The sequence below is a fragment of the Lepus europaeus genome, chromosome 6, assembly GCF_033115175.1.
Source record: "Lepus europaeus isolate LE1 chromosome 6, mLepTim1.pri, whole genome shotgun sequence".
NCBI classification, from domain to species: Eukaryota; Metazoa; Chordata; class Mammalia; order Lagomorpha; family Leporidae; genus Lepus; species Lepus europaeus.
The window spans coordinates 113662076-113674718 of NC_084832.1; the positions used below are offsets into that span (position 1 = coordinate 113662076).

A 12643-nucleotide genomic window follows, 5' to 3' on the forward strand; every position below is an offset into this window, starting at 1 on the left:
TTACACACTGCCACAGCAAAGTTAAATTTAGGCCGCCACGATTTCCAGCGAAACTTTTCGTGTGAACAATCCCCAGATGTTCAACTATACAATGTGATTAGGATAGGATGACAATTACCTCTCAAAATGCCTTTACCCTTCATGGTCCTTCGTAGGGCTTCATATGCCATTAATACCATAGGATTTAAACAATACAAAAGATACACACACGGGGCCAGCACTGTGGCGCAGTGAGTAAAGCTGCCACCTGCAGTGCCAGCATCCCATATGGGTGCTGGTTTGAGTCCCAACTGCTCTACTTCCAATCCAGCTCTCTGCAATAGCCTAGGAAAACAGCAGAAGATGGCCCAAGCCCTTGGGCCCCTGCACCCACATGGGAGACCTGGAAGAAGCTCCTGGCACCTGGCTTTGGATTGGCCCAACTCTGGCCATTGTGGCCATTTGGGGAGTGAACCAGTGGATGGAAGATTTCTCCTCTTTCTCTCTGCTCCTGCCTTTCTGTAAGTCTGCCTTTCAAATAAGTAAATAAATCTTTAAAGAAAAAAAGATGCACACACACACATACACACACACAAAGGGACTTTGAAAAGTGCATGGAAAATGGAACCAAAGGATGTTTATATGAGTGCTAAATTTTTTGAAATCCATGCATAATTTTTTTTACAATATTCATTTTTCATGAGCTTTCCCCCTTTATTTGATATTTGAAAAATTTTGACTAACAAGTAATAACTTGTATACACTGATGGCACACAGCGCAGAATTTCAAAAGATACACACAGTGTCCACTGAGCAGCCTGGGCCATCAGCACCCCCATGTTCCCACCTTCTCTCGGTGTTCAGAGAGCACTCAGAGCTGCACTCAGAGCAGTTCTTTCCTTTCCTTACATAGCACACGACGCACTGCTGTGGACTACAGCTGCCTCACTGCACTAAGGAACACGAGAACTGCTGGACTCCTTTCTGACTGAGCTTTGATGCCTATCCTACCTCCCAGTTTTCACCCTCATCCTTTCCAATCCCTGGTAATTGTTATTCCAAATTCAGAATAACTTTTCCTCCCCTACCTTCCACATATGAGAAAAAATATTCAGTATTCGTCTTTTTGTGTCTGATTTATTTCACTTAATATGAATACCTCCAATTTCACCTATTCTGCTGTAAATGCCAGGATTTTATTCTTTTTAATGGCTGAATAGTATTCCTTGTGCTAAGAAATATATGGGGAAATGATCAATATCATTGCCTCTGGGAAATGCAAATCAAAAGCATAATGAAGTTTGTCTCATTATGTGGCTGTTATCAAAAAGATAAAAGATAACAAATGCTGGCAAGGCTGTGGAGAAAAGGGAACACTTACATGCTGTTGATCAGAAGGCAAATTAGTACAACCATTACAGAGAATAGCATGTAGTTTCCAAGAAAAAAAAAAAACTAAACATAGATCTGCCACGTGACTCAGTAATCCCATTTCTGTGTATAACAGAGTGGAATGCATGCAGCGCATCAAAGAGATACCTGCTCCTCCATATTCATTGCAGGCTAGTCTCATTAGCCCAGATAAGAAATCAACCCATGCATCTCAATGGATACAGAACATGTAGCACATAGTCACAGTGGAATATTAGCAACAAACTTTCTGAAGTCTCCTTTATATAAGCATTTAAAAAGCTTTTTGCACCAAAATAAACTTATTTTTAAGGGCCAGTGTTGCAGCATAGCAGGTTAAACTGTTGCTTGCAATGCCAGCATCCCATATCAGAAGGCTGGTCCAAGTCCCAGCTATTCCACTTCTGACACAGTTTTCTTGCTAATGTGCCTGGGAAGGCAGGAGATGAGAATCCAAGTGCTTGGGCTGCTGCCATCCATGTGAGAGGCCCAGATGGATTTCCAGGCTCCTGGCTTCAGCCCGACCCAGTTCTGGCTTTTGAGGCCATTTATGGGGTGAATCAGTATTTAGAAAATCTCTCTGCCTCTCTTTGAGCCAGGCCAAAGCCATGAGCCAGGAGATTCATACACGTATCCTACATAAGTGCTGGGGCCCAAGCACTTGAGACATCTTGTGCTGCTTTCCCAGGCACACTAGCAGGGAGCTGGATTGGAAATGGAACAGTGGGGACTTAAATAAGCATCCATATGGGATGCCAGTGTTGCAGGTGGTAGCTTAACCTGCTACACCACAATGCCAGCCCATCATTTATTGTTTTTAAAGATTTATTTATTTATTTGAAAGGCAGAGTTACAGAGAGGCAGAGGCAAAGAGAGAGGTCTTCCATCTGCTGGTTCACTCTCTAGATGGCTGCAACGGGAGGAGCTGTGCCCATCCGAAGCCAGGAGTTTTTCTAGGTCTCCCACGTGAGTGCAGGGACCCAAGCACTTGGATCATCTTGTACTGTTTTCCCAGGCCATAGCAGAGAGCTGGATCGGAAGTGGGGTAGCCGGGATTTGAACCAGAGCCCATATGGGATGCTGGCGCTGCAAGTGGTGGCTTTACCCATTATGCCACGGTGGTGGCCCCAGCCCCTCATTTAAATCTAAAATATATATGCCTTGGAAAGTCTCCCACTTCAGTCCTTCAATTACTTCCTCTTCCTGGAAGCAATACTGGTTTTAAATTTCTTGTTATAGTTCCCAAATAGAAAGCAACACCAGCGTCATCCACCTTTCTAAATTTAGGCAATGCTAACGCAAGTGAAAAAAAAAAGGTATCGAAAGTTCACAATAAGCTATTAATATAGGCCTGAAAATCAGTATTTGTAAGGTTATTAATAACTCTATTAAAAGGCAAATGACAGACTGAAATAAAGCAATATATGGTACTGATTGTATATGTGGTATTCAATTGTGTACTAGTAATCAGAAAATGTACAATTTTGCCTTGTTTCCAATACTTTAAATAAAATAACATCTTCTCCATCTCAGACATTATTTTGGGTGCTGGTGCTGGTGTGTAGTGGGTTAAGTCACTGCCTGTGAAGCCACATCCCACATAGGCAGTGGTTATTGTCCTGCCCGCTCCACTTCCCATTCAACTCCATGCTAACACATCTGGGAAAGCAGCAGCAGATGGCCCAAGTGCTTATGCCCCTGCTACCTATATGGGAGATCCAGATGAAGCTCCTGGTTCCTGGCTTTGGCCTGGCCCAGACCTGGCCATTGTGGCTATTTGGGGAGTGAATCAGTGGATGGAAGATCTCGGTGGCTCTCCTTCTCTCTTTTACTCTGCATTTCAAATAAATAAATATATGTTTAAAAAATTATTTTGAATTAGAGTTATGGTAAAAGTATAATAATACAGGAATAAATAGGCCCTTGCTAAATAGTATATGGTGACATTCTTAAAATATCTTGTCCCATGTAAGTTTTTGATCCAGCCAACATCAGCTTTTTTGCTCTGACACGGTGCCCTCAGCATCCTAGTTCGGGTTATATTATTGATTGGGGGAGACTTAAAGAAAAACCAGAAAATACAATCATAGTTATGCTACATGATACCTTTTTTTTTTTTTTTTTAGAAGGGCATGGGGATTCCTAGGAGAGGGAGAGCACAGGTCACTGCCTTACCGGGTGGGGGCAGGAGAAGCTATTTCTTTTTTTTTTTTTTTTTTTTTTTTTTTTTTTTTGACAGGCAGAGTGGATAGTGAGAGAGAGAGAGACAGAGAGAAAGGTCTTCCTTTTTGCCATTGGTTCACCCTCCAATGGCTGCAGCGGCCGGCGCATCACGCTGATCCGAAGCCAGGAGCCAGGTGCTTCTCCTGGTCTCCCATGCGGGTGCAGGGCCCAAGCACTTAGGCCATCCTCCACTGCACTCCCGGGCCATAGCAGAGAGCTGGCTTGGAAGAGGGGCAACCGGGATAGAATCCGGTGCCCCAACTGGGACTAGAACCCGGTGTGCTGGCGCCGCAAGGCGGAGGATTAGCCTGTTAAGCCACGGCGCCGGCCTACATGATACCTTTTTATAAACACTCTTCCAAAATGTTGTATGTTTAATGATCTACTAAAAATCCATTGACCTTAAGCCACAAAGCGTTCAGAGATTTCACAATTCTAGAAGCATCACATGATTCTATCACTGGCCTAAATGGATTAGATGATATTGTGGAAATTCCAGGTGAAGCCAACTGTGGGCAACCAGAAGCCCAGACGAGAACTTGGGAAAATCTAGACAGTGACCCACACAAATCGATAATTGCTGCTTTTTCTGAGCCTTTGCAACAGACCAGGCATGGAGCTCGGTCCTTCCTATATGTTAACGCTTTGTATCAACGCAACAATTCTAGACAAGAGAGAATTATCACCCACATTGTGTAAACAAGGCACAGAGTACTGAAGTAACCATCACAATGTCACACAGCGAGGAACATATGTGCAGTCTGGCACAAAGGCCTTGCTTTTCACCACTACTTTCCATTCAGATCCCTAAGAAAATGAAAATGTAAGAAAATGGTAAATGAGGATATTTCATAAAGTTCATGGAAAATGAAAGCAAAAGATAAGTTTGTTTTGGTACAAAAATTTTTGCAATCCATGCAGTTTTTCATATAATATATGTTTCCACTATTTTTTTCAGAAATTCCTTCATACATATGGATTTTATTTTTTGCACCAAAATAAACTTATTTTTAAATTCCATTTCCTACAGATTTTCAGAAGCACCCTCAAATTAAATAGAGCTGTTTGGCTGCAAGTATAGAAACTTGCTAACTAGCACTGGCTTAAGTGCAGTAAAAGGGGTCAGGGTTGTGGCACAGCAAATTAAGCTGCCCCTTGTGCAGCCTGCATCCCATATCACAGTGCTGGTTCCAGTCCCAGCTACTCTGCTTCCAATTCAGCTCCCTGCTAAGGCCCCTGGGAAGGCAATCATCGATGATGGCTCAAGTTCTTGGGCCCTTGATGCCCACATCAAAGACCACGATGGACTTCCTGGCTCCTGGCTTTGGCCTGGCACAAAGTGGCTTTTGCGGCTATTTAGGGAGTGGATTGCTGGATGGAAGACTTTCTCTCCCTCTTCCTCTGCCTCTCCCTTTCCCTCTCCCTCTCTCTCCCCCTGTGTGTGTGTGTGTGTGTGTCCTTTCTGTTACTCCATCTTTCAAAGAAATAAATAAGTCTTTTTAAAATAAGTGGACTGGGGGGAAGCCATTGTAATCCATAAGCTGTACTTTGGAAATTTATATTCATTAAATAAAAGTTTAAAAAAAAAATAAGTGTACTGGCGCTCACTTGGTTAATCCTCCACCTGCGGCGCCAGCATTCCATATGGGCAACAGTTCTAGTCCCAGTTGCCCCTCTTCCAGTCCAGCTCTCTGCTGTGGCCCGGGAAGGCAGTGGAGGATGGCCCAAGTTCTTGGGCCCTGCACCCGCATGGGATACCAGGAGGAGGCACCTGGCTCCTGGCTTCAGATCGGCGCAGCATTGGCCGTGGCGGCCATTTGGGGGGTGAACCAACAGAAGGAAGACCTTTCTCTCTGTCTCTCTCTGTCACTGCTAACTCTATCAGTCAAATTAAAAAACAAACAAACAAAAAAAAAGAACAAGTGTACTGAGGAATGTCTTAACAGGATGCTGGAGTGTGTCACGGCAAACGTTTAGCTGAACCTCAGGACTGATTTTCAACTATGATCTAAATCACTGCAGAGAACCCAGAGTCCTTCCTCTGTCAGCTTCTGCCTCCTAGGGCACTGCATTGCGGTTTAACCTGCCTGTCTCCAGTGCAACAGATAGACACTTTCAAGAGCCTCAGAGCTGACATTTCCGTTATACAAAAGAGCATTCAAACAGACACCTCTGCTCAGTCTCCTCCTGTGGGAGCATCTCAGTTGGCCTGGCTTATGTCACTTGTCTTCTTTGCACCAATCAGCTATGGCCAGATCCTGTTAAAGAACTTTGCAAATTCTGGTTGGGTCTGGGGATGGTTCCTAGAAAAACTTGCAAGGAGGTCTGGGTAGAGATAAAATAACAGCCTTCTACCAAACAGAGCCTTGAAGCAATGATATAAGATGTGGGCCTGGGACAGTCTTACCCACATTCTGTGTTTTTGGCTTTGATTTTGTTCAAGGAGCAGCTTTAGTTCAGCTTGCTCCCACGTACCAATGTCATTAGGACAAGAGAGTTCACACCTCGGGCACATCAAGCCTAGCTCAGCCACTCAGTAAGCACAGATTAAACACTGAATGTCCCAGAAGAAACCCAGCATTGGTTTCACTGCAAACATGCTGGAATCTAGAATGAACCTAAGTGTAAAGGTTTGAGCAATGAGTGAGTGCAACGTTTCTTCTAACTGCCACTGTTTACCAGAAGAAGAAAATCTTCACACTCGACTGTCTTCAGAACTGAACAACAGGTGACAAACTCAGGGGATAATTACCAGGCTTCCTCTTGAGCATATGTTCCGCTTCGATTGCTGTTATTTCAGACACCGTGGTGAACGCGTGTGCGCAATGGACAGCGGCTCGCTCCATGCAGTACCTGTGGTAGATCTGCCTCTCCCCTGCCTCTTTGTCTATGTTAAACTGTTAAAAACAATCACACATTTGCTTACATGAATCTTTCCATACAAACAAAACAAAATCACATATTTCACAAATTGTTTTTCCTCAAGGCTGTAATGACAGTAAATACGTTTTTATTAAGCCCATTACTAAAATACATAACTATTATGCTATGAAAAGCATGTTTATTTCACTTTTCCTGCTATTTAATATCCTAAATAAATGGCATTTCCACTTTGCTGCAATCAAATATAATTCTTGAATTTACAGCATTTTGTTTTACTTAGCCTGCATTTTCAAAAGAGCTAATTTCTCTCCCCAAGGTTCTCATCATATTTTTCTCAGAAGCAGTGAAACAAAGTTGACATTCAACTTGACACTGAAAATAAGGATAATTGTGATCAACCTTAATCTACTGAAAGGGAACCTAAAAAACAAGAAAGACAAACATTTGTCCATGGTTATATAACTCCTTCGACTTTATAATTGCAGAGTGTGCAGCTACTCTGATTAGATAGTACGGTAAGTTGTACAATCACCTGCATTCTGGGCATTGTAACTTAAAAGAAAAACTTTTTTAAAAAATAAAGAAAAATCCCCAACCATCTCATAAATAATTGGCCATAGTTGAGGCGATTGGCCTTTCACTCAGTTACAGGATGTTATATGACACACAGCTACATGTGAAAGTAGGAGGAGGCGGCAAGATGGCGGAATAGGCAGGAAGCACACTTAGTCCGGGGGGAAAGAAAGTTTAATATAAGTGGAGATACTGCAGGGTCAAGGAAGAGTAGGGGATGAAACAGCAGAGGAAACTCTTCTGGAACTAGTGATTCACAGTGGACCTGCGTGGAGAGCGTGGGAGCCCAAGTTCGGGACACCAGCGGCAGACTCGGCGCGCCGGCGCTGGAGCGCGAGGTGAGCCGAACCTCCGTGGCCCGAGATACCAGCGGGCGGGCGGAGGGAGGGGGCTGGGGGGAACGGGGCTTGAAACTCCGTGGGGAGGGGTTCGCCAGGCTAACTAGAAGAGAGAGAAAAAAGAGTTAGAAAGGTGACTGATGCGGACACGGGTTTCTCTCTCTCCACTCGCCTCTCACAGGCGAGCGGGACGGAGCGGGCGCCATTTTGGACATGCGTCATGGGCGGGGCGGCCTCGGGTCTGCACCAGCCCTGAGCCTAGCAGAAAGACCTGACTCTGTGGGGAGGGGTGAAATAACAGGAGATTGGCATCTAACTTGGCAACCCAGTGGGAGACTGCGGGAGAGTTGGAGCCCACACTGAGGGCAGCAGAGATTCCCTGTGTGGTCCTTGGGAAAGAGCTTCCAATCTCTGGCTCCTGTGGGTATATCATTTGCCTGCTAACTACCTCCAATTACGTTCAGCTGTGCGGAATTACTTCCCTTTTGAATCAAAAAAAGAAAGAGAGATTTACCACACCTAACCTGGGAGTGTCATCCTTGACACACCCTCAACCCTGAGGAACCAAACCCAGCTCTCAGTCCACACTCATCTCAAGCCTCTAAGGCTCCACTGAAAGCAGACAGTCCACTTAATATAGAGCCATAGTGTAACAAGAAAAAACACCACAGTGAAGAAACCAAATATCTCCAACATGCCAAACAACAAACGCAAAAACCAAGCTAACAAGAACAAGGAAGAAACTATGACGCCCCCAAATGAAAAAGACACCCCAATTCAAGACTATGAAGATGATGAGATCGAAGAAATGCAAGAAGCGGATCTCAAAAAATTGATAAGAACATTAAGAAGTTCTCAAAAACAAATTCTTGAACTACAGAAATCCTTCATGGACAAGATAGAAAATCTCTCTCGTGAAAGTGAAATATTAAGGAGGAATCAAAATGAAATGAAACAACTAGTGGAACAAGAAACTCTGATAGTGACTAGAAATCATAATGAAATGAAGAGTTCAATAGATCAAATGACAAACACATTAGAGAGCCTTAAAAACAGAATGGGCGAAGCAGAAGAGAGAATATCAGACTTAGAAGACAGAGAACAGGAAAGGAAACAGGCAAACCAAAAAAAAGAAGAAGAAATTAGAAATCTAAAAAATATTGTCGGGAATCTACAGGATACTATTAAAAAACCCAACATTCGGGTTCTAGGAGTTCCTGAAGGCATGGAGAGGGAGAAAGGATTAGAAGGCATTTTCAGTGAGATACTAGCAGAAAATTTCCCAGGTTTGGAGAAGGACAGAGGCATCTTAGTACAGGAAGCTTATAGAACCCCTAATAAACATGACCAAAAGAGATCCTCACCACGACATGTTGTAATCAAACTCACCACAGTGAAACATAAAGAAAAGATCCTAAAAGGTGCAAGAGAGAAACGTCAGATCACTCTTAGGGGATCTCCAATTAGACTCACAGCAGACTTCTCATCAGAAACCCTACAAGCTAGAAGGGAATGGCGAGACATAGCCCAGGTACTAAGAGAGAAAAACTGCCAGCCCAGAATACTATATCCTGCAAAGCTCTCATTTGTGAATGAAGGTGAAATTAAGACTTTTCATAGCAAACAGAAACTGAAAGAATTTGTTGCCACTCATCCTGCCCTGCAAAAGATGCTTAAAGATGTGTTACACACAGAAACACAGAAACATGGTCACCAATATGAAAGAAGGTAAAGGAAGGAAACCTCACAGCAAAAGATCACAGGAAGCTCAATTTCTCTTTGACATAGAATTAAACTCTGATGCTCTGTTAAAGCAATGTGTTAAAGTAATCTATTATGTTCTCTTGATATCTGTTAAATTCTAATTGTTCAAAAACAGCTGAATTTTTATTAAGAGCTATGGGTTATTTAAATATGTGCTTTTTTCAAAAATTTGAATAATCACCTTGTAACAATGATCAAATTTGGTCTATGTTATGTCATGATTTTAAGAAATCTTATTTCAACCAGATATTTTGGATTTTGAGCCTTCTTGACATTCTTGACAGGCATTCAAAAAATCAAAGTTTCAAACAATCTGGTCTCTAAAATTTCCAGTAAATCCTGGACTTTGGTTTTTCCAGTTTGGGCCCAACTGAAAGAATCGAAGGACCTATGTCTCTCATCTTATAGAGACACCAACTAATCAGTCTATTTGGAGTATATTAGAAGTACTGTCAAGATGTGATGTGGTACCAGACTTCAACTTTCTATAATGGAAAATGCTATTAATACAAATGTTTGAGAATTAAAAAGTCTAATGATCTTGTGTTACTAGACATGATAGTTATCTTAATGAGAAAGCCCCAGAGGCTTAAAGGGTTAAATACTTGTAAAATCCTACAGGTGCTTTCAAAAATACTGTGAAGTAAGCAAGTGCCTCTTGTTGGTTGATGAGTTTATAATTTTAAACATGGCGACTTAAAGTCTTTTGTCATCCACAGTTATATATGATCTGCTGCTCATAAAACTAAAGCGTTGTTGGTTCTGTGTTTAGCTGTCCTCCTATAGGTTCCTATGGACTTTTTCCAGCCACTTTTATTGTATTCAGTACTTTGGGATGGCTCTGTAAACAGATGAAGCCAATAATGTATTAACAGTACCAACTGAGAGAAAGTATGGTTAACTGAGGTTACTAAAAAGAAAAAGCAATTCAAATCAATTGGCAATCTACAAAAAGAGTTAAAGATTTTAAAAGCTATTATTAAAATTGATATATTGGTCTATTATGCTATATTATATGTGTGTACATATTGTATGTCCACATGGGGAAATTTTATTAAGAGTTTTATTTTAAATGGCTTATAGATAAGATTGTCCATAAATTTAAGCTGCTAAAATCAACCAAAGATACATTTTAATTTGTGGGACCTGAATCTGTGTATCATATGTTTTAGACTTGTTGGTAGAAAGAAACTAAAAACATTTTAGATGGTTGTGCTTAAGTTTACTGGCTAAACAAACTACACCATGTTAGATATTTAAGAGGTGTTTTCAAATACATGATTCTTAAAATTTATAGAAGGCATTGGACCTTCTGGTAAATGTCTTCTTAAGTTGTTATCTAATGATTGAAACGGTTTGCTAAGTATTCATGTGATATTGCTATTGTCAGCAAGCGATCTAGGACTTACTCCCTCATTTCTCTATTCTAAGCCCAACTTGTTCTTTCATTTCTCTATTCTCTTCAAGGTAGGAAACTAATTCTATTATGAAGGAATCTGTAGGATGCACAATTTAATCTTTAGACCTTATAAAAGAGATGGCTAACATTTTTCTGCAATAGCATAGCCAAAATAAGAACTCAAATAATAATCTCATAGCTAGATTCACTTCGCCATCAGTGAAGTATACAGTAAGTAGAAAAAACCTCCCTTTCAGACCAAAGGGAAAGAAAGTTTTAAAGTGAGAATATAATTTTCCTCATGGGCATTGTCTACCTTAGAAAAACTACTACAGAACATGCCTGTGACTATAGACTTGTAGTTCAGGCCACCGAAGATTAGAGATGGGAAACGGGCACTCCCTTGACTTGCATCCTCTGGTCTGCTTTAACACAAACCAGGAGGAAAAGAAAGCTCGGCATCAGAAGCAATGGGTGGCAGGCCTGTTAATGGCTGATCTGTACAGTGATCTGCCCTCAAGGAGACCCAACAGGCCAATCCACTGCAGTGGCTTTCAATGTGGTAAGCCTGGGCTTCAGCAGAAGTCAGCTTGTGAAGAGCCCTGGCAGCTCTGCCAAGAGTTGGATCACTGGAAATGGACCTGCCCTGGAGTCGAAGGATGCCCAGGTCAGAGCCACAGATCTTATTGGCTCTAAGCTGAAAAGCCCTTCACTCAGCCCAACTTCCAAAGGGACCACTGCAGCTGAGGGGATGGTCAAGTAGGGTCAGCAACATTGCAGGCAGAACTGTAAATTTCTTGTTAGAGATGCCACCTGCCTTTACCTGGCCAGCTCTCCTCCCAGCCCAGCCAAGTAATGAAAGTCAACAGAGTGCCTTCCCCTAGGAGGTTCACACCTCCCTTAGGATATACCCCATGTGAAGAGATAGGTAGGCCTGGGCCTCTTCACTTACAAGGCCTAAAGCCCAACAGATTATTATCAAGCCCCTTCTATCAGGTTCTATTTGCCTCTCAATCAGAAACATTACTTGTAGCTTAGACAGCACCTTTCTTAGCTCCTCTAATAATGACTCTGTCCTTTGTTCTAGACCCTGTCTAGCACACTTGGGCCTCATTCCTTTGTAATCATAACCTCTACTCTACCACCAATGGCTCTACTCCCAACCTGGGTGTACTGATGGTCCTCTTCCCCACTTAATGCTGTATAATTGTTCAAACCTGGTAAATGCCACTCTTAGGATCATTGGTTACTATCCTCACTCTGTCTTTTATGACCTTGTCTAAATATGATCAGAGTCGGCAAACTTGGAAGGCTTCCATAGCCTTGGCAACTCATGACGACAGCCTAGGATGGTTACTGGCGCCATAAACTAGAGTGTCAATTTGTTGGGTCAACAACAGGAGTCACTGTGCACTTGCTCCTCATGTGGGATCTCTGTCCTTAATGTGCTGTACATTGTGATTTAATGCTATAACTAGTACTCAAACAGTATGTTTCACTTTGTGTTTCTATGTGGGTGCAAACTGTTGAAATCTTTATACTAAATTGATCTTCTGTATATAAAGAGAATTGAAAATGAATCTTGATGCAAATGGAAGTGGAGAGGGAGCGGGAGGGGGGAGGGTTGCGGGTGGGAAGGAAGTTATGGGAAGGGGAATCCATTGTAATCCATAAGCTGTACACTGGAAATTTATATTCATTAAATAAAAGTTAAAAAAAATAAAAAAAAAAAAAGAAAGTAGTGACGTCTAAAAGAAAAGAGTAGATAAAGTCGCTGGTGCTGTATAGGCAGGGTGCTTTTCTCTCTCTAAGATCTATTTATTTGAAAGGCAAAGTTACAGAGAGAGGAAGAGACAGAGAGATCTTCCATCCACTTGTTTACTCCCCAGATGGCCTTAACCACAAGCGCTGGGCCAGGCAGAAGCCAGGAGCCAGGAGCTACACCCAGGTCTCCCACATGAGTGCAGGGGTCCAACTACTTGGGTCATCTTTGGCTGCTTTCCCAGGCACATTAACAGGGAGCAGGATTGGAAGTAGGGCAGCTGGTCCCCATAGGGGTTGCCTGTATTGCACA

The 12643-nt window shown here is 42.4% G+C and overlaps 1 protein-coding gene across 1 annotated transcript in view; it reads right to left on the reverse strand.

The window, feature by feature from the left end:
- The window catches only part of GYS2 (glycogen synthase 2), a 65063-nt gene that overhangs the window by 29101 nt on the left and 23319 nt on the right, over positions 1-12643 (reverse strand). The window contains exon 5 of the mRNA XM_062194915.1: positions 6365-6509. Coding sequence (XP_062050899.1) covers positions 6365-6509 — 145 coding nt within the window. The remainder of the gene's footprint in view (positions 1-6364; positions 6510-12643) is intronic.